Source organism: Mustela nigripes, chromosome 17, assembly GCF_022355385.1.
Source record: "Mustela nigripes isolate SB6536 chromosome 17, MUSNIG.SB6536, whole genome shotgun sequence".
In the NCBI taxonomy this organism is placed as follows: Eukaryota; Metazoa; Chordata; class Mammalia; order Carnivora; family Mustelidae; genus Mustela; species Mustela nigripes.
In genome coordinates, this window is record NC_081573.1 from 15,067,709 (window position 1) to 15,085,415 (window position 17,707).

The window sequence follows — 17,707 nt, forward strand, 5'->3', positions numbered from 1 at the left end:
AGTTGACGCGTGCGCATACGCTCCCCCCAACCCGGACCCACAGCGTGAAAAAAGGCTTCATCTAGTCCAATACGCAGGCGCCCGGTTAGGGGCGAGGAGGCGGGGCGAAGCTTTTCCCGGGCCTCGCGTACGGTGTCCTAGCCCCTCAGGGACGTGTATGTGAACTCGGCGGCTGGAAGACCCCCTACCGGCGTGCGGGCTTCGTGTTGCGCGCGATCGTGAACTCACAAATCCGTGCTGGGGAGCGCGCAGTATACCTTAACTTGGGCCTGGCCAGATTCCTTAGGGAAGTGCCCTTTGAGGTCCCCATTGCCCCAGGCCTCGGCTTCTGAAGCAGGATCCTGAACTCTGGGATCCTCTACCTCGTCCCCACACTCCTCCCCAATCCCAGGGCTAGGGACCCGTAAGGTTGTGATGATGCTCTACCCGGCACGGGCACGCTGGGCTGAAGGGCTCCGGTAACCTGCTGGCTGGCGCTCAGTCCTCTACGGTCTTGGGGGAGAAGGCGAGTGCCCTTCTGCACACTTTAGGCGCGAATGCACAAGGATGTGGTATATCCGTGGAGGTATGTGCACACACATGCTATGTGTGTGCACACGGGTATCCAGTCATTTGCGCGTCTACTGATCTGCGCACAGTGGGTACATTGGTGGATACGGCCAAGTGTATATATGTACCCTAGGGAACGGGCATGTCCAGGGCATGGGCACTCCTGGGCAGGCCTATCATCCATCTTCGGACGGCGGTAAACCCTCAAACACTCAGCAGAGTTTCAACTGTGGTTTTAAGCCACCGCCCAGGACACGGGAGGGGGTGCCAGGGCAGGCCCTCCTCCCCCCTCCCCCCAGATCACAAGATAGTTTGCATCTGGTTTACATTCAGCCCTGGGCCCTGGAGGTGGAAGAGGGGGGTCCCCTGGGTCCCAAGGCAAGCTGCCCCTCACAGGCTCTCCGGGCCCAGGGGACAGGGGGTGGAGCCGGCAGCACAGCCCTGTGCTGGGGCAGGAAGCGAGAGTGGGGAGCGGGGAGGCCACAGCCGGTGGAGGCAAGGCAAGGCGGGTGTAGGGTGCAGGACGTGTGGGGAGGGAGGGAGGTGCCACACTCGAGCCCTGAGGCCCTGCTGGCCCCTGGGCGCAGGCCCAGCTCCAGCCCCCAGGGATGGACCTCGTGGATCCCGACATCTTTAACAGGGACCCCCGGGATCATTATGACCTGCTGCAGCGGCTGGGTGGCGGCACCTATGGAGAAGTCTTCAAGGTGAGGACACCCCTCCTTCTCCATCACCCTCAGACTAGCGAGCCCTGGGGATGAGGCCCAAGAGGGAAAGGGGATGAGAGGGAATCCCAGTCCTTGGCTGGGGCTCAGGGATGCTGGGTTGGAACTCAGGCGAATGGAGCCTGCCTGACTGCCAACTTCCCCTTCACAAGGCTAGAGACAAGGTGACGGGGGACCTGGTGGCAGTGAAGATGGTGAAGATGGAGCCTGGTGAGGACACGGGCGCTCCCTCCCCAACCCTGACCCCTCCTCTCGGGACACCAGGATGCCTCCCCCATAGGCCCTCCCCACAGCGGCCTTTTCTTTCCTGTTCCTCCATACAGACGACGATGTTTCCACACTTCAGAAGGAAATCCTCATCTTGAAAACTTGCCGGCATGCCAACATCGTGGCCTACCATGGGAGTTATCTCTGGTGATGAGCCTCAGACCTGCCCTGGGGCCCTGCCTGGCCCCCAGCCCAGAACCCGCATTCCTGACCTCCAGTCCTGGACTCCCATTTTAAACTGGACCCCCCCAACTCGAAGTTTAAACTGGCTCCCCCCCAGTCTGAAGTCCCCCTTTTCTGACCAGAGTGTTCTCTGATGTAATCTGCAGTCCAGGACTCCTATTTCTGAGCATGGATCCCCAAAGCAATCCCTTCATAGTAACCAAACCTGAAAGCAAGTCCCCTAAAACTAATTTTTCATCATCCTGCCGTTCAGGCCCCCCAGTTCCATTCTCTGCTCCCTTAATTTCCTAGATCCCCAGACCCCTAAATTAATATCCCAGATACCCCAGTAATAATCGTTGTCCCCCCCAGACCTGGTACCCTGGGTCCCTTTGTCCTCCTGAACTGCCCCCAACTTGGAAGATATCTGCCCTGTCTTCTGGGTTACCATCGGTTAGCAGAGTTAGGAGTCCTGCTGGGTTGAGTCAAAAGACCTGGGTTTTGGTCCAGTTGACCCCGAACATTCATTTCCTCTCTGAGCCTCAACTTTCCACCTATAAAACGGAAGTGGGATGATCTCTCTCTGGTGGACAAGGGGAGATGGATGACCGCTGTTACATTAAAGTTCCTGTTGAGGTGCAATGAGACAGACAGTGAGCCAGGGTTCACCCACCAGTGACGACTGATTGCTGTTGTTCTTGCTACTCTTGAATTAAAGGCTTCAGAAGTTCTGGATATGCATGGAATTCTGTGGGGCTGGTTCTCTCCAGGACATCTATCAAGGTGAGAGGAAGGGCAAGGGGGATCCAGGCAGCACCCCCTCCTCTGCCCCTCCTATCTCTCTGGGGTTGTGTCTTCTGGAATGGTCTTTCTGGTCCACATTTCCTACGAGGAGCCCCGATCTGGGCACAGGCCTGGCCTGGTTGGTTCGGGGAATACTATGGTGACCGAGTGAGCCCTGGGCCCTTCCCTCCAGCACTTGACAGTCTAGCCCCGATCTCTGCATGCAGTCACACCCTCTGTTTTCCTCTCCCATCTTCCTCTGTCGTCATTTTCTTACTAATGTGTCCATTCAGTGTTTGAGTATTTCTGCATTTTTTGGCCCATAGGTGGGTCCACATTTTCACTGACTGAGTGAATGAATTCCTGACTCTCTCTTCTTCTCTCTCTTTCTCTCTCTCTCAGTCTGCTTCTTGCTCTTTTGGAAAATTTGAGGATGGGGATGGGATGGGCCTCTGATCGCCTCTCCAGTTTTCACGGCCACCTGTGGCTTTGGCCTCCTCTCTCTCTCCATGAACCCACGATCTCAAATGTCAGACAAAGAAGAAATTCCACATTAGGTCACCAGGGGGAAACTGAGGCCCTCAGAGAGGAAGTGGTTCACCCAGCTGGCCTAGCAGACCTGGTCTCTGACTCCTTCTGTCTGTTGTGTATCATTCTCTCTCCACCTCTGTGTCTCTCTCTTTCTCAGCCTTTCTTCATGCTTTTGGGTCTCATTTTGAATCTGTTCCCGTTTCTCTGTCTTTCTGTTTCTCTCTCATTATCTGTGTGTGTGTCGGTATCCATATTCCTCTGCCTTTTCTCATTTTGCAAACTCCCATCACCCCCTGCTCAGAACACTCCCCCCAAAGAGAAGCCCGAGCTCCCCAGGGTGACCCCCACCTACACCCAAACTGCCAGACTCACCTCCTACCACTTTTCTCCCCCACCCCCACTCTGCTGCACCTACTTTGCTGCTTTCCGAACCCACGGGGCCCTCTCGGCCACTGGGCCTTTGCACTAGCTCTTATGTTCCCTTCTGAGCTGGACAGATCACATCTTCAGCCTGCTACCTTCTCAGTAGACTGCACCGACCACCCGGTAAAATGTCATACCCCCTTCCCACATATATTTCCTGTTATTCTTTTTCTCTTTAGTTTTCTTTTGGTATTTATTAGCATCTCGGGGGCTGTACTGTAGTTATGTTGTTTACTGTCCGTGGCCCGACTGGAATGTTCTCTCCACACGGGCAGGGATCTCTGTGTCTTTTGTCCACAGCTGTCTCCCCAGTGCCCACCACAGTGCCTGGCACCCAGTGGACACCGTAAATATCTGTTGAATGAATCTGTCTCCCTCTGGCCTCCGGTTCCCTACGTTAGTCGCTGACTGTCCCTCCATCTCCCCCTCCCACTTGTCTCATCTGTTCCCCCCTCCCCGTGTGGCACCCTCTCAGCCGGTGTGGGTGGGGACTGGAGTCTCCCGGGACCAGCTCTCCTAGTTCCCACCCAAAGCCACTGGTGTGACCTTTGCAGTGACAGGCCCCCTGTCAGAGCTCCAGATTAGCTATGTCTGCCGGGAAGTGCTCCAGGTGAGGAGAGAACGGGTGGGCTGGGGTGGGGGCAGGGACCTCCTGCCTCCTCCCTACTCTGGCCCCTGAGCACTCACAGCCCCCCTGTCCATCCCTCTTCCCAGGGACTTGCCTATCTGCACTCACAGAAGAAGATACACCGGGACATCAAGGTGGTCTTGGGACGGAAAAGTGGCCTTGACGGTTGGGGTGGGGGGCACCCAGGAGACTAAGTGGTGTTTGGAGGACTCAGGGTGGTGTGGAGCTGTGGGGCCAGGGGCTAGAGGCAGCGTTGGGCTGGGAGGGGTGTCTCTGACAGCCTCTCATTTCCCCCTCTCTCCCCAGGGAGCCAACATCCTCATCAATGATGCTGGGGAGGTCAGACTGGGTGAGTGTGGTGGGTGGTGCTGGGGAGGGGGACTGGCTGGGGGCCAAGGGAATAGGGCACCCCAGGTCACTATGTCTTTCTCTCTCTCTTGACCTCCAGCTGACTTTGGTATCTCAGCCCAGATTGGGGCCACGCTGGCTCGACGCCTCTCTTTCATTGGGACACCCTACTGGTGAGGGATGCCTGGTGGGCAGCTGGTGGTGCGATGGGGGGTGGTGGCTGTCCCCACCTGGGTCACTGGGAATCTCCTTCCCGGCTCCTTTCCCTGCCTTTATCTTTCCCTGTTGAATGTTCTTACTTTTTGGCTCTCTCTTGAGTTTTCTTTTTGCCTAGGTTTTCTTTGTGTTGATGTTTTTTCTCATCCCTCCATCTCTGTCTCTGGCTCAACCTCCCTGTGTCTGTCTTTATTCCTATCTCTCCCTTCATCTTGACGTTTCTGTGCATCTGGTTCTCTCTGTGCACCATTTTCCTTTCTCTGTCTCTCTTCTGCCCCCGCACCCACGCGTCACCCTCTTCCCCTCCTGGTGTCACCCCTGGCTGAGGGTCTCTGCCCCCCAGGATGGCTCCAGAAGTGGCAGCCGTGGCCCTGAAGGGGGGATACAACGAGCTGTGTGACATCTGGTCCCTGGGCATCACAGCCATAGAACTGGCCGAGCTGCAGCCGCCGCTGTTCGATGTGCACCCCCTCAGGTAGCTAGGCCTGATTGGTAGCCCCAGTATCCCCCAACCCTGACCCTGATCACCCCCCCCCACCTACAGGAGACACCTCTTCCTCACAGCTCACTCTGAGAACCCCAAGGGTCATCTCAACCCAGAAAGCTTTTTCTTCACCCCTCCACAGCAGGAACCCCCGCGATCGCAGGGACTCCCTATCTGGAGGCTCCCATCGTAGGTGCTATAGCTGTCATGTGACAGACAGAGTCTGCCAGAAGTGGCATCCCAGTGCACTGTAAAACCTGAACCCCAATCTGGTTTTGTCCCTTGTTTTGCTCTCTGCTGACGTCAGTGCTATGGGGGACCCCTTGAGCCATGAGATCTGATCCCCCTCCCCACTGGGGTCTGAACACCATGTTTTCTCCTTACTTTTCTAGAGTTCTCTTCCTCATGACAAAGAGTGGCTACCAGCCCCCCAGGCTAAAAGAAAAAGGCAAATGGTAGGACATGGGCAGAGCCAGGATTGAGGGTCTGATGGGAGAGTTTCTGGTCTCCTCACCCCAGAACTTGGCTTCTTCCTCCCAAGGTCGGCTGCCTTCCACAACTTTGTCAAAGTCACCCTCACTAAGAACCCCAAGAAACGGCCCGGCGCCACCAAGATGCTAAGTGTAAACCACTCCTCTCTTCCCTGAAGAGCCCTTCCCAAACTCTTACCCCCAGAATTCCCCCAGGACCTCCCCAAGATTCTCCAAATTGTACCCCAGGCCTTTTGCCAAGATACCCTGAGTTGTTAAAACTCACAAATTCCCCACGGTCTCCAGACCCATTCCTGGGTCTACTCTGGAATTCCCAGGGAAGCCCAGTCCCTTCAAAGACACCTCTGGAATTCTCCATTTGCCCCTGCTGGGAATTCTAGATTCTTCTAATCCCTTCTAACCCCATAAAATTCCCCAGTTTCAGTTCCCCAGAGTTCCCTGTCTTCCCTGTCGGTTGGCACCTTCCCCATTAGATTCCCTTAGACCGGTTCTCAGGCCCCTGTCCCAGCCTCTCCCTGATACCAGCCCTCTGTCTGCTGACCCCCTTCTCCCCTCTCTAGCATCAGCTGGTGTCCCAGCCCAGGCTAAATAGAGGCCTGATCCTAGATCTTCTTGACAAACTGAGGAATCCAGGGAAGGGGGCCCCCGTGGTCGAGATTGAAGATGAGGAGCCTGAGGTAAGGGCACCCTTGGCCAACAAAGATGGAACCTCCTGGACTTTGCTCAGGCTGCACCCCTTGCCTGGAGTGCCTTCCTGCTGCCTCTCTCCAGGGGAAAAAGCAGAGGATGGAGGCAGGGTTTGGTGCAGGACTGAGGGCACAGAGGGGTATGGGAGAGCCAGAGGCTCCCAGTTGGGCCCATAGGGTGGTGGGGGTGCCAGAGGGCAGTGGCCCTGAGCTGCCCCTCTGCCCAGGTGCCTCCTGCTGTCCCTCGGCGGATCCGGTCCACCCACCGGGCCAGCTCTCTAGGGATCCCAGATGCTGACTGTTGTCGTGAGTAGAGAATCCTGAAGCTTGGGGACCCGTGACCCTATAATAGATCTGAGACCCCCCCCCCCCCGCCCCGTGATTCTGCCAGAGACCCTCAGCACTGTATGATCTCATGACTGACCCCGGAGACCTTTGTCACTTCCACACAGACCCTCAGAGACTCTCACCACTTTTGGACTCTGCAAGAGACTCTAGAAAACCTCATCACCACCTGACCTACAAAATTACTGCAGAGACCCCCTAACTTTCTGACCTGCAGGCAGACCCCATGAGTCTTCCCATAACACCAGGACCCCCAAAAGAGCCCTCTGAAATCTCTCTCACATCCCCAATACCCAAATGAACCCTGAAAATAAATGCTCTATAACTTTGAGCCCCCACCTCCCTGGTCCCAAACCCTGACCCCCCTGCCTTGGAAACCAAGACCCTTCCCCCTATGATAGCTCCAGTCCTAAGATCTTGAGCCCGAAGCACCCCCGCCCCCATTTTCGTCTCCTCAGCTCTCTGTGTTACCCTCCCCCTTCCAGGGCGGCACATGGAGTTCCGGAAGCTCAGAGCGATGGAGTCCAGACCCGTAGCCCACACGGTGAGAGGTCTCCCCTTGCCCTCGCCTCGGACACCCTCCCCTCCCCCTAGGCACCACTGACCCTTAACTATCCACAGGCCCACTTACAGCCCCCTGAAGACTTCAGGAGCAGCAGCCCGAGGTCAGGGACCCTCAGTGTGGAGGGGAGGGGGCTGGGACATGTGGGGGAAGCACCTGAGGGTCATGCCTGTCACTCCTCAGGAGGCAGCTGTCAGAGTCCGACGATGACTACGATGATGTGGACATGTAAGAGAGGCCTGGCCCCACCCCACCAGCCCTCACCCACCCCATCTTCCTATAGCTGCTGTCTCCCTTCCAACCCAACCCGACCTTCCGCCACTCATCTCCAGACACCTGACTAGACCCTTAATACTGTCTCCCCCTGCACCCCCTGACACTCCTTCACCCCTGACACTCTCTGGCCCGGCTCCCACTCTATCCTCCCCCTAGCCAACTCCTGGCGCCACCCCAGCTGAGCCCCGGACCCTCCACCGCGGCCCGGGGCCCCAGCTCCCCGATGCTGCTCAGATGCCAGCCTGAACCCTCAGAGCCCAGCCTTCCTCGGCCTCTTCCCCGCCCTGGGAACTTGCCCCACACCAGACCCCCGACCGAGACCCCACCCTAGAGGGGGCAACAGTCAGCCCTGCCCCCGCCCATCCCTTCTGCACATCTCCACTGCAGTGGGCTCATGGGCGGTGCCCAGCCCCCCAGCTCCCCTGATTGGCATCGTGAAGTTCCAGCTGGAGGCACTGTCCACACTTGCCCTTTGGGTTCGCTGTTGCCAGCATCACCATTCCTCTGAGGGCTCTAATCCTCAGCTCCAGCCCAGACCCAGTCAGCCCTGGCCCTCCTGACCTCAGCCCTCCAGTCGCATAACACCCCCAATCCTTGTTACCGACAACCCCCCTACCAACTCACCCCATCTTTGTGTTCCAGCCCCACCCCTGCAGAAGCCACACCTCCTCCCCTGCCTCCCAAGGTAAGGCCCTGGGCCCACTGGAGCTGGGTGCTGGGCACCAGGGTCCTTAGATGCTGGGATACTGTGCCCTCTAAGGCTGGAGTCTGAGAGATCGGATCCTGAGCACACTGGGATCTGGAAGCAGCATCCTTGAACCCAGGGGTGGGATTCAAAGTATTTAGCCAGATGGGCACTGGTCCTGGGAGCCCCCAGCACAAAGCACTAGGGCATTAAGCTTTTAACTGCTGCAGTGTGTTGGTGGTGGGTGGGGGTGGGGACAGACGTCAGGGTTGATGCCTGGGACCGGAATAGGACACTGGGAGGAGGGTGAGCCACAACCAACGGCCAACATTAGTTCTGGAGGAGGTAGGGCACCCTCTCTCCGGGATCTCCTCATATCCCTTCACCCATTCCTCCTCAATCTCCATAGCCCAAGTTCCGTTCTCCATCAGACGAGGGGCCCGGGGGCACCGGGGATGATGGACAGCTGAGCCCGGGGGTGCTGGTCCGCTGTGCCAGTGGGCCTCCCCCCCGTACCCCTCACCTCGGGCCTCCCCTGGCCACCCGCAGCCCCCACCTAACTGCCCATTCAGGTAATGGGCAGGCTGGGGCAGGAGGTGGGCAGGGGTGTGTGGGGAGGGTGGGGGGGCCTTTGGGGGCTGATTTTCCCCCCACCCTGTCTCAGAACCCTCACTCTGGAACCCAACGCCCCCGGAGCCTGATCAGCCCCCATTGTTACCGCCGAAGAAGGAAAAGATGAAGAGAAGGGTGAGCCGGGCTGTACCAAGGAATCACAACTGGGGATGGGGCTGGGATGCCTGGGGGTGGGCAGAATGATAATGATGGGAGGTGACACTCGGTGAGCGTGGCCCGGGGGGTGACCATGACCTCATGTCCTTGTGTGGACAACCTTCACAGATGAAGGTAGGGATCACAGAGATAGGCATTGTCCCCCATTTCACAGATGGGGAAACAGAGGCAGAGAGGGATGCATAGCTTGCAGAGGTGATAAAGCTTTGGGGAGACAGAGGTGGGATTTGTGTGCTGGTTATCTTGGGTCAGAGTCTTAACCACTGTACCTTCCTGTCCCCTCCCTCCTTTTGCTGGATCTGCTGCTCTGCTCCTGGGCCCTGCCTAGGGATGTGCCCTTCTTGTGAAGTTGTTCAATGGCTGCCCGCTCCGGATCCACAGCACAGCTGCCTGGACACACCCCTCCACCAAGGGTGGGCTCTCAGAGGGGGGATGGGGAGGGGCCTTAATGGAGGCACTGAGGCAGGAACAGGGGAAGGGCAGAACTGAGGCAGGACCAAAGACCGGGGTTACAGTTGGGGTTTGCGGATCAGAGATAGGTAGAGTGAAGTGATTTGAGGGTGAAAACTAGGAAAATAAGAGTTTAGTGGCCAGGAATATCAGAGAGAACGGAAAGGTCCGAGTTTGGGGTCTAAGATGGGGCACAGTTGGACTCCATTAACCTCAGTGGGAGGTTAATAGTAGAGGTTGGGGATCCACATTTTGGGGTTCGGGAGTTTGGGGGACAGGAACACAAAAAGGGAAGAGTTTGGGGATGAAAAGACAAGGTCAGTGAGGGGTCAATGTTAAAGAAACAGCATTAGGGGCGCCTGGTTGGCTCCATCAGTAGAGCAGGCGGCCCTTGATTTCAGGGTTGTAAGTTTGAGCCCCATGTTGGGTGTAGAGATTACTTAAAAATAAAATCTTAAAAAAATTGCTAAAACTCATTAAAGAAAACACAGCATTAGAATTTGAGGGGGGGCACATTGGACAAAGAAAAAGCCACCTTTCAGAGGGCCAGAGTTTGAGGATCATTGTTGAGACAAATTAGCAGTTGGGGACCAGAACTGGGAAGAGAGAAGGACAGAACTCAGAGGGCTATTTGGGGAAGCATGACTAATGCTGGGGTCAAAAGTGAGGGGGTGGGGGTCAGGATTTGCAGGATGTATGTATGGGCCCAAGCATGAGAGGTAGGTGAGAATGAGACCAGCTCAGGGGATTGGGTTAGGGTTTGAGTTCACATTTGGGGAAACAGAAGCTGGGAGTGTCAGTATGGGGGTAAGAGAGAACTGAAGGTCAGGGCTGGGGGACAGACTACCAGTGTTTGAGGTCAGACAGGTGGGGGTTGAGGAGGCTCCCCAGGGTGAGGTAGGTCTCAGTGGCCTTGTGTCTGTCCCCACAGACCAGCACCTGCTCCTGGGGGCAGAGGAAGGCATTTTCATCTTGAACCGGAATGATCAGGAGGCCACACTGGAGATGGTGAGCACAGAACTGAGGGGCCAAGGGCAAGGGCTGGAGTTGGGGGCTGCTGGGGTCTTATGGGGTCTTATCTCCTCCATTCTCTGCAGCTCTTTCCCAGCCGGACTACCTGGGTGTACTCCATCAACAATGTCCTCATGTCTCTCTCAGGTCTGGTTGTGGGTTGGGTGGGAGGAGGGGGGGTCAGAAGTTAAAGCGTTGAGAGTCGGGGGTTGGGAGGTAGATGGACACAGCTGGAAAAAAAAACAACATACACCCCACCTTCACAGAGCCCACAGTTAAAAATCTCAGCCATTTTTTCACTGGGGGACTTGCTCCCTGAGCCTCAGTTTCCCTACCTGCACAATGGGGTTCACAGTAATCCCACCTCCAGTCAGTTTTGAGGTGAGGTCTACAGGGAGTCTTTACATTTCCTCCATGTTCAGATGCCAATTAGAACTTACTCCAGGGGTGCCTGGGTGGCTCAGAGGGTTAAGCCTCTGCCTTTGGCTCAGGTCATGATCTCAGGGTCCTAGGATGGAGCCCCAGGGTTGGGCTCTCTGCTCAGCAGGGAGCCTGCTTCCCCCCTCTCTCTCTGCCTGCCTCTCTGCCTGCTTGTGATCTCTCTGTGAAATACATAAGTGAAATATATATATATATATATAACCTTTCTCCACACTTTACTAAAATTGAGTGAGGAGTTAGAGATTAAAATTTTGTGTTATTGTTTTATAAACATTTTGTGTAAGATAATTTCTAAACTATGGGGGAATGCCAAGCCAAATAGGCTGCTTGACGACACACTTTAGGAGAATTTCTAGATCAGTTACCTCTTAAACTGAGCAATGTGTGTCACTGCATCTGACTGGTTAAGTGTCCATAGGTTCGCATGTGGCTCCAAGTGCAGGAGGAGAGGGAACATGTTTAACTCATTCATTGTTCTCCGGAGCCCAGCACGGTGCCTGGCCTACGGTGCACATTTAAAATATGTCAAAAGAAATAAGCAAAAATGCCTGAGACTTGGAGCCTTGGGAGCTTCAAAGGGATGGGGCCAAGCGAAGGGACAGGGAACAGTGAGTGTCTGGTGACCTATAACAGCCTGCTTCCCCCCTACACACACCCACACTGCAGGAAAGACCCCCCACCTGTATTCGCATAGCATCCTGGGCCTGCTGGAGCGGAAGGAGACCAGAGCGGGAAGCCCTATCGCTCACATTAGCCCCCATCGGCTATTGGCGAGGTACCAACCCCCAGTGGCATCACAGACCCCTGGGATGCCCCTTCCTGCCGTCCCTCTGCATTTACGCTTCCCTTCTTCTGCAGGAAAAACATGGTCTCCACCAAGATCCAGGACACCAAAGGGTGCCGCGCTTGCTGCGTGGGTGAGAGAGATCCCAGCTGGGTGGACGTGAAGGGGGCGGGGCGGGGGCGGGGCTTGGGCTGCATCTACCCGAGAGTTAAGGCCCGCTGTCCAGAGTCCGGGGAGAGATGTGTGCCCTTTTCGGGGGGCGGGGGGCAGGGAAGGGGAGAGAGGATTGACTCTAACCCATCCCTACCCACCTCCACAGCGGAGGGTGCGAGCTCGGGGGGCCCGTTCCTGTGCGGGGCATTGGAGACGTCTGTGGTCCTGCTTCAGTGGTACCAGCCCATGAACAAGTTCCTGCTGGTCCGGGTAGGGGGCCTGCAGAGGCTGGGGACTCTGTGAGGTTCAGTGGCTAGGGCCTCCCACTCGTTCTGCTTCTGCCAAGAGCTTCAAGAAGCACCGCTTCCACCCGCGGCCCCGCCCACGTGAGGAAGGCGCTGGAGGCTCACCCTGGGGGTGGGGCTTCCTGACCCTTAAGCTCCGCCCCACACCAACAGGCCCTGTGTCCATGCCCTCGGGTTTCCAAGGAGACCCCAACCAGATCCTTTTAGTCCAAGGAAACCTTGCTGCCTTTGAGGTTGGCCCTCTGGGGGCCTTGCATTTCTGTCATGAGGGCAGCACGACCCTAACAGAAGCCACGCCAACTCTAAGGCACACTTTTCCATTTCTAAGTTGGCACCATCTCACTCCTCTGGGCTCTCACCCCCTGAAGTTTCTAGACGGCATCCCTCCAAACCCTGAGCCCAGGCAATCCCTGGGAAGCCCCCTGCGGGCTCGCCCCCGAGGCTCCGCCCCTCGTAGGCCCCGCCCCTCGCCTCCTCTGAGCCCGCCCCTACCTGTGCGCCCTGCAGCAGGTGCTGTTCCCGCTCCCGACGCCCCTTCCAGTGTTCGCACTACTGACCGGGCCAGGCTCCGAGCTGCCCGCCGTCTGCATCGGCGTGAGCCCGGGGCAGCCGGCGAAGTCGGTGCTCTTTCACACCGTGCGCTTCGGCGCGCTCTCCTGCTGGCTGGGCGAGATGAGCACAGGTGAGTGGGACGGACTCGCTGGGAGCGGGGCTGCTGGGAGGGGTGGGGCTGGGCGGCTGGGCGGTGCTTTAGCCCGGAGTTGTGGTTGGGAAAGGGGTTGAACCTGGACGAGGGGAAGAGCGGTGGGTCTGTGTAATGTACAGCTGGTGAGCGTGAAGATCAGCCCGGCCTCTTGATGGGCGGGAGTTAGCCTGGGGCTTGGGAATGGAGGGGGTGCCTAGCGGAGGAAGGCAGAATCCAGAGGAATGGGCTTTTTGAACTTCTGTCAAATAGAGCACAGGGGACCGGTACAGGTGACCCAGGTAGAGGAGGACAAGGTGATGGTGTTGATGGACGGTAAGGAGCCTCCTCCCTCTCTTTCCTCCACTGTTCCTGGATCTCCACCTCGCAGACCCTGTGCTGCTGAACCCCTCTAGGCCTTGCCTGTCTCCTGCTTTGCTACTCAATGAATTTATTGTTCAGTCTATCAGCAGTCCGCCCTTCCTAGCCTCGCTCTTAAAACCCGCTCTCTACCCTCTTCTAGGGTCTCTGAAGTTGGTGACCCCAGAGGGAGCCCCAGTCCGGGGGCTTCGAACTCCAGAGATCCCCATGACTGAGGCTGTGGAAGCCGTGGGTAGGTGCAGGGATGGGAGGGCCCCGGGCTCCCAGTGGATGCTCCGTGACACCCAAGTGTAACCGGCTCTGCTTTCCTCCCAGCTATGGTCGGGGGTCGCCTCCAGGCCTTTTGGAAGCATGGAGTGCAGGTGTGGGCTCCAGGCTCAGACCAGGTAAGCGTCTCCATCTGAACGCGCCCGTAACCCTGCCCCTCCCCTGCAGGTCTTCCAGTTCCCCAGATGGACCCGGAGGACTGAGTCAGGGTGTGGGGCTCTGAGGGGAAGCTCCCTCCTGTCTCAGTGCAGGCAGGTCCTCTTCTATATACCCCAGGGTCTCTCCAGTCCAGAGCTCATTGCAGGCCACTGTGTGATCTTGTGCAAGAGATTCTGCTTCTCTCTGAGCCTCGGTCTCCCAACTATAAAATGGGGCTCACTAGAGAGATATGTAGGTGGTTAAGAGCATGAACAGACTGCCGGGGCTGGAATCCGGCTGGTTGGCCTTAAGCAACTGACTTTACCTTCTCAGCTGAAAAATGGAGTGAAAAATGGTACTTAGCTCATAGAACTATGTGTCAGATGCTGCCCCTATTTGTTTGTATTTTATTTCATCTTCTCGAGCACCCATCAGGAAGGTCCTATGATTTCCCAGGTTAGTAATCGAGGCACAGAGAGGTAAAGTAGCTTGGTTGCGTGGATCACAGAGCTGGTGAATGGTATTAGCAAGAATGATTATTTCTGGACCCAAGACTACAAGTTCAGAGACACTCACCCCTGCATTCTCTTTGAGAGGGGAAGAGTCTTCTAGATACTGACACACACACCTTTTCCCCAGCTGTTGCAGGAGCTGAGAGACCCCACTCTCACCTTCCGTCTGCTTGGCTCCCCCAGGTATGGACGTGGGGAAGGGGACACAGAACCTGGGAGGGGGGCCTCTGATGTGGATAAGTGTCTTGAGATGTCTCTAGCCACCTGTGTCTTTGGCCTGGACATTCTCTCTCAAGGTCTTCCTGCCTCTATCTCTGCTGCTTATAGTCCACTCCCCCACAGCAGCCAAGGGGACATTTTTGTTTTTTAATTTTTATTTTCAGTTTATCTTGGCAAAACTTTAGACTCACAGAGAAGTTGCAAAAATAAATTTAAATAATAGTTTTAAATCCTTGTATCCCCTTCCTTCATCCAGATTTCCCGAATGTTAACTTTTAGGTTGTTCTGTTTTTTGGGGGGGTGTTTTTTATTTTTACCACGTTTGCTTGATCTTCCTCTTTCATACGTAGTAATTTTTTCTGACTGGGTGTGAATTGTCTCCTAAGTTAAAGCAAAGACCTCCTTATGCAGATCACAGTGCAGCTGCCTAAATGAGGGAATTAGCACAAGACAGCACTACCTTCTAATCCACACACCCATTCAGGTCTCACCAGTTGCCCCAATGATGCTTTTTTTAAAGAAAGACTTTATGTATTTGAGAGCGAGTGAAGGAGAGAGAGCACGAGCGAGGTGAGGGCCAGAGGGAGAAGCAGACTCCCCACTGAGCGGGAAGCCCAACTCGGGGCTCCATCTCAGGACTCAGGGATCATGACCTGAGCCACCCAGGTGCCTCCTGATGATACTCTTTATAACCAAAAAATACTACCCTTTTTTGATAGGCTGCATGTAGGAGTCATGTCTCTTTCCTCTTTAGCCTGGGACAATTCTTCAGGCTTTCTTTGTTTTTCAGGACCTTGATACTTTTTTTTTTTTTAAGATTTTATTTATTTATTTGACAGACAGAGATCACAAGTAGGCAGAGAAGCAGGCAGAGAGAGGGGAAGGGAAGCAGGCCCCCTGCTGAGCAGAGAGCTGGATGTGGGACTCGATCCCAGGACCTTGAGATCATAACCTGAGCCAAAGGCAGCGGCTTAACCCACTGAGCCACCCAGGCGCCCAGGACCTTGATACTTTTGAAGAGTACAGGAAGGTTGTTTTCCAGAATGTCCTTAAGTTGGGTTTGAGGTTTTCAGGCTAAGCATTTCAAGCAGGAATATTGCAGATGTGGTGGCGTGCCCTTCTCAGTGCATCCTATCATGAGGTCACGTCACTTTGTCCCATTACTGGACAATCTTTGAGCATTTGGGTAGGGTGGAGTCAGCCCGGTTTCTCCACTATAAAGTCACTTTTTGTATTAATAAGTATCTTTTGGGGTGATTTGTTGAGAGGGTGTAAATATTACTGCTTCTTACCAGACTTTCATCTCCTGGTTTTAGCATCTATTGGTGATTTCTGCCTGAATATATTATGAGGATAGTTACTAAATGGTGAATGTCTATTTCTGCACTTATTAGCTGGTATTCTACTGTGGGGACAATCTGTCCCTTTTCCGCTCTGTGTGTGTGTGTGTGTGTGTGTATTTCAGCACAGCCTCGTGGATTTCCATTTTATTTTGGGGGGTTATAATCTATTACTATCATTATTTACTTCAAGGCACAAGACCTCCCACATTTAACCAGTGAGAGCCCCTTCAAGGATCTCTGGTGACCTTTTGACATGCCAGAGAGGCTTTTTAAAATCTAAGTTCCATTGCGTCACCCCCCCCTCCCATTTAAAACTCCTGTGGCCTCAAGATAAATATACCCAGTCCTGGCCACAGCCCACAAGACTTTGACTTCTACAGCCAAGTCCCAAGCTCTCTCCCACCTCAAAGCCTTTTTCCAGGTTGTTCTCTGCCCAGAACACCCTTCCCTGACCTTTCACCAAGTTCCCTCCTGAGCCTTTTTGAGGCTCCACCATTTATTCTTTTTCTTTTTTAATATTTATTTATTTGAGAGAGAGAGAGAGAGAGAGAGAAGGAACAGTGGGAATGGGCAGAGGGAGAAAGAGAGAGAGAGAAGCAGACTCCCCCCTGAACAGGAAGCCCAATGCGGGGCTTGATCCCAGGACAAAGATCATGACCAGAGCTGAAGGCAGACGGCTAACTGAGCCACCATCTTTGGGCCACCTTGGCTGACCCTTTGGGATAGGTTTCCACGCTGTTTTGCACTCATGTAATTCACTGGGTCATGGTGGTCTCCCCTTCTAGACTGGTCTCCCGTCCTCAAGGGCAGAGACCGTGGCTGCAGTAGCCTAGCACTGTGCTGGAAAACCGTTGTTGCTCCTTTGTGGATGAATGGATGAACAAATGAACGAATGAACTGACATCTCTCCTCCTTCCCCAGGCCTGTGGTGGTGGAGACACGCCCAGCAGATGACCCCACTGCTCCCAGCAACCTCTACATCCAGGAATGAGTCCCTGGGGGGGTATTGGGAACCACGCCCTGTGCCCCCATCCCCAACGAACATACTTAGTGGTTGTGACACCCACTTGTCTCCCAATAAACATGACTCCAGCCTCTGTTGTCATCTTGTTCTTCTGAAGGGGAGAAGGGAGGGTGGAATTCCTGGATGCCCACCCACCCACCATTCCCAAAATGTCAAGAACCCAACACAGTGATGTCAGGGGTATAGCACAGACTTTACTTCTCCAGTACATGGTCACGTCCCCCAGCTGCCTTCGAGGGAGGGCTTGGGGGCTAAGAGACTTGTGAGAATAAGGCACTTGAGGTTGGGGGTGAAGGGCCAGCTGGGGGTCTCAGCTAAGCTGGTCCTCATACTGCTTGCGGAAACAATCGCCAGCTGGGAAGAAATCCCAACATCTCTCTTGGTACATCTTCCAGACGTAAGACTCCTAGAGTTGGGGCACGGGGAAGACTTGGTCACATCTTCAAATGCTCATGCCGATATGAGCTTCTTACTGCCACCTGCTGCTTGACCTTTTATTACTCCTGCCCACAGTCCTCCCATTACCACCCCCTTACCTGGCCAGTGTGTTCCGTCTCGTCCTTATTTATCAGATACATCAAGAAAAACCTGAGGTGGGGAGGGCAACGGAGATAGTTAACAACTACCCTAACTTTCTCCTGATTGGCTGGCCGGGAAGCCATCCACCCCGATACCACACCTAACGGGCTGATGCCGATGCCCAGCACTACGCCCCTCGCTGTCAGTGGCCACGCCCCACCCACCGCCCTGATTGGCCAACCGGTCCGTGCTCACATGTAATTAGCCAGGTTGTGCTCCTCTAGCGTGTGGGTCTCGAACCCGTGCGGTGTCGTATCAAAGTAATCGCTGCCGATCCCGCAGATGAAGCACTTGGTCTATGGGTGGCGGGGGACATCAGAATCCCGGCCCATTCAACGCCCTCCCCTTCGGGGGTCCGGATTCCCTCTGGGTCGCCCCCAGACTCGACCTACCTCCATATCTTCCTTCACTTGCTCTTGTTGGTCTCGGAGCTCGCCAAAAGCGTCAATGATCAGACCTACCGCGGCA

At 55.3% G+C, this 17,707-nt stretch overlaps 2 protein-coding genes across 3 annotated transcripts in view; one reads left to right on the forward strand and one right to left on the reverse strand.

Annotated features, from left to right (window-relative positions):
* Positions 1-164: 164 nt before the first annotated feature.
* MAP4K1 (mitogen-activated protein kinase kinase kinase kinase 1) lies at positions 165-16,727 on the forward strand. 2 transcript variants are annotated; one of them, XM_059383064.1, is made up of 32 exons: positions 165-1,049; positions 1,190-1,256; positions 1,427-1,484; positions 1,598-1,688; positions 2,422-2,486; positions 3,995-4,050; positions 4,155-4,202; positions 4,375-4,417; positions 4,517-4,589; positions 4,976-5,107; positions 5,509-5,571; positions 5,658-5,739; positions 6,168-6,284; positions 6,521-6,599; positions 7,124-7,182; positions 7,260-7,303; positions 7,384-7,428; positions 8,119-8,161; positions 8,571-8,733; positions 8,826-8,908; positions 9,279-9,363; positions 10,332-10,408; positions 10,498-10,558; positions 11,519-11,627; positions 11,711-11,769; positions 11,956-12,059; positions 12,602-12,776; positions 13,050-13,112; positions 13,300-13,389; positions 13,473-13,543; positions 14,202-14,257; positions 16,558-16,727. In XM_059383064.1, the coding sequence occupies exons 1-32, from the start codon at positions 703-705 to the stop codon at positions 16,625-16,627; spliced, it is 2,778 nt and encodes a 925-aa protein (XP_059239047.1). In that variant the 5' UTR covers positions 165-702; the 3' UTR covers positions 16,628-16,727. The 2 variants fall into 2 exon arrangements, with proteins under 2 accessions (XP_059239047.1, XP_059239048.1); XM_059383065.1 differs by lacking the exon at positions 165-1,049 and having other exon boundaries at positions 1,056-1,256.
* A 116-nt stretch (positions 16,728-16,843) lies between these two features.
* RYR1 (ryanodine receptor 1) overlaps positions 16,844-17,707 on the reverse strand; it is a 108,392-nt gene continuing 107,528 nt past the window's right edge. The window contains exons 106-109 of the mRNA XM_059382868.1: positions 17,632-17,696; positions 17,435-17,535; positions 17,197-17,248; positions 16,844-17,066 (exon numbers count right to left, since the gene is read on the reverse strand). Of these exons, the coding sequence (XP_059238851.1) occupies positions 16,971-17,066; positions 17,197-17,248; positions 17,435-17,535; positions 17,632-17,696 (314 nt within the window). The 3' untranslated portion in view covers positions 16,844-16,970. The remainder of the gene's footprint in view (positions 17,067-17,196; positions 17,249-17,434; positions 17,536-17,631; positions 17,697-17,707) is intronic.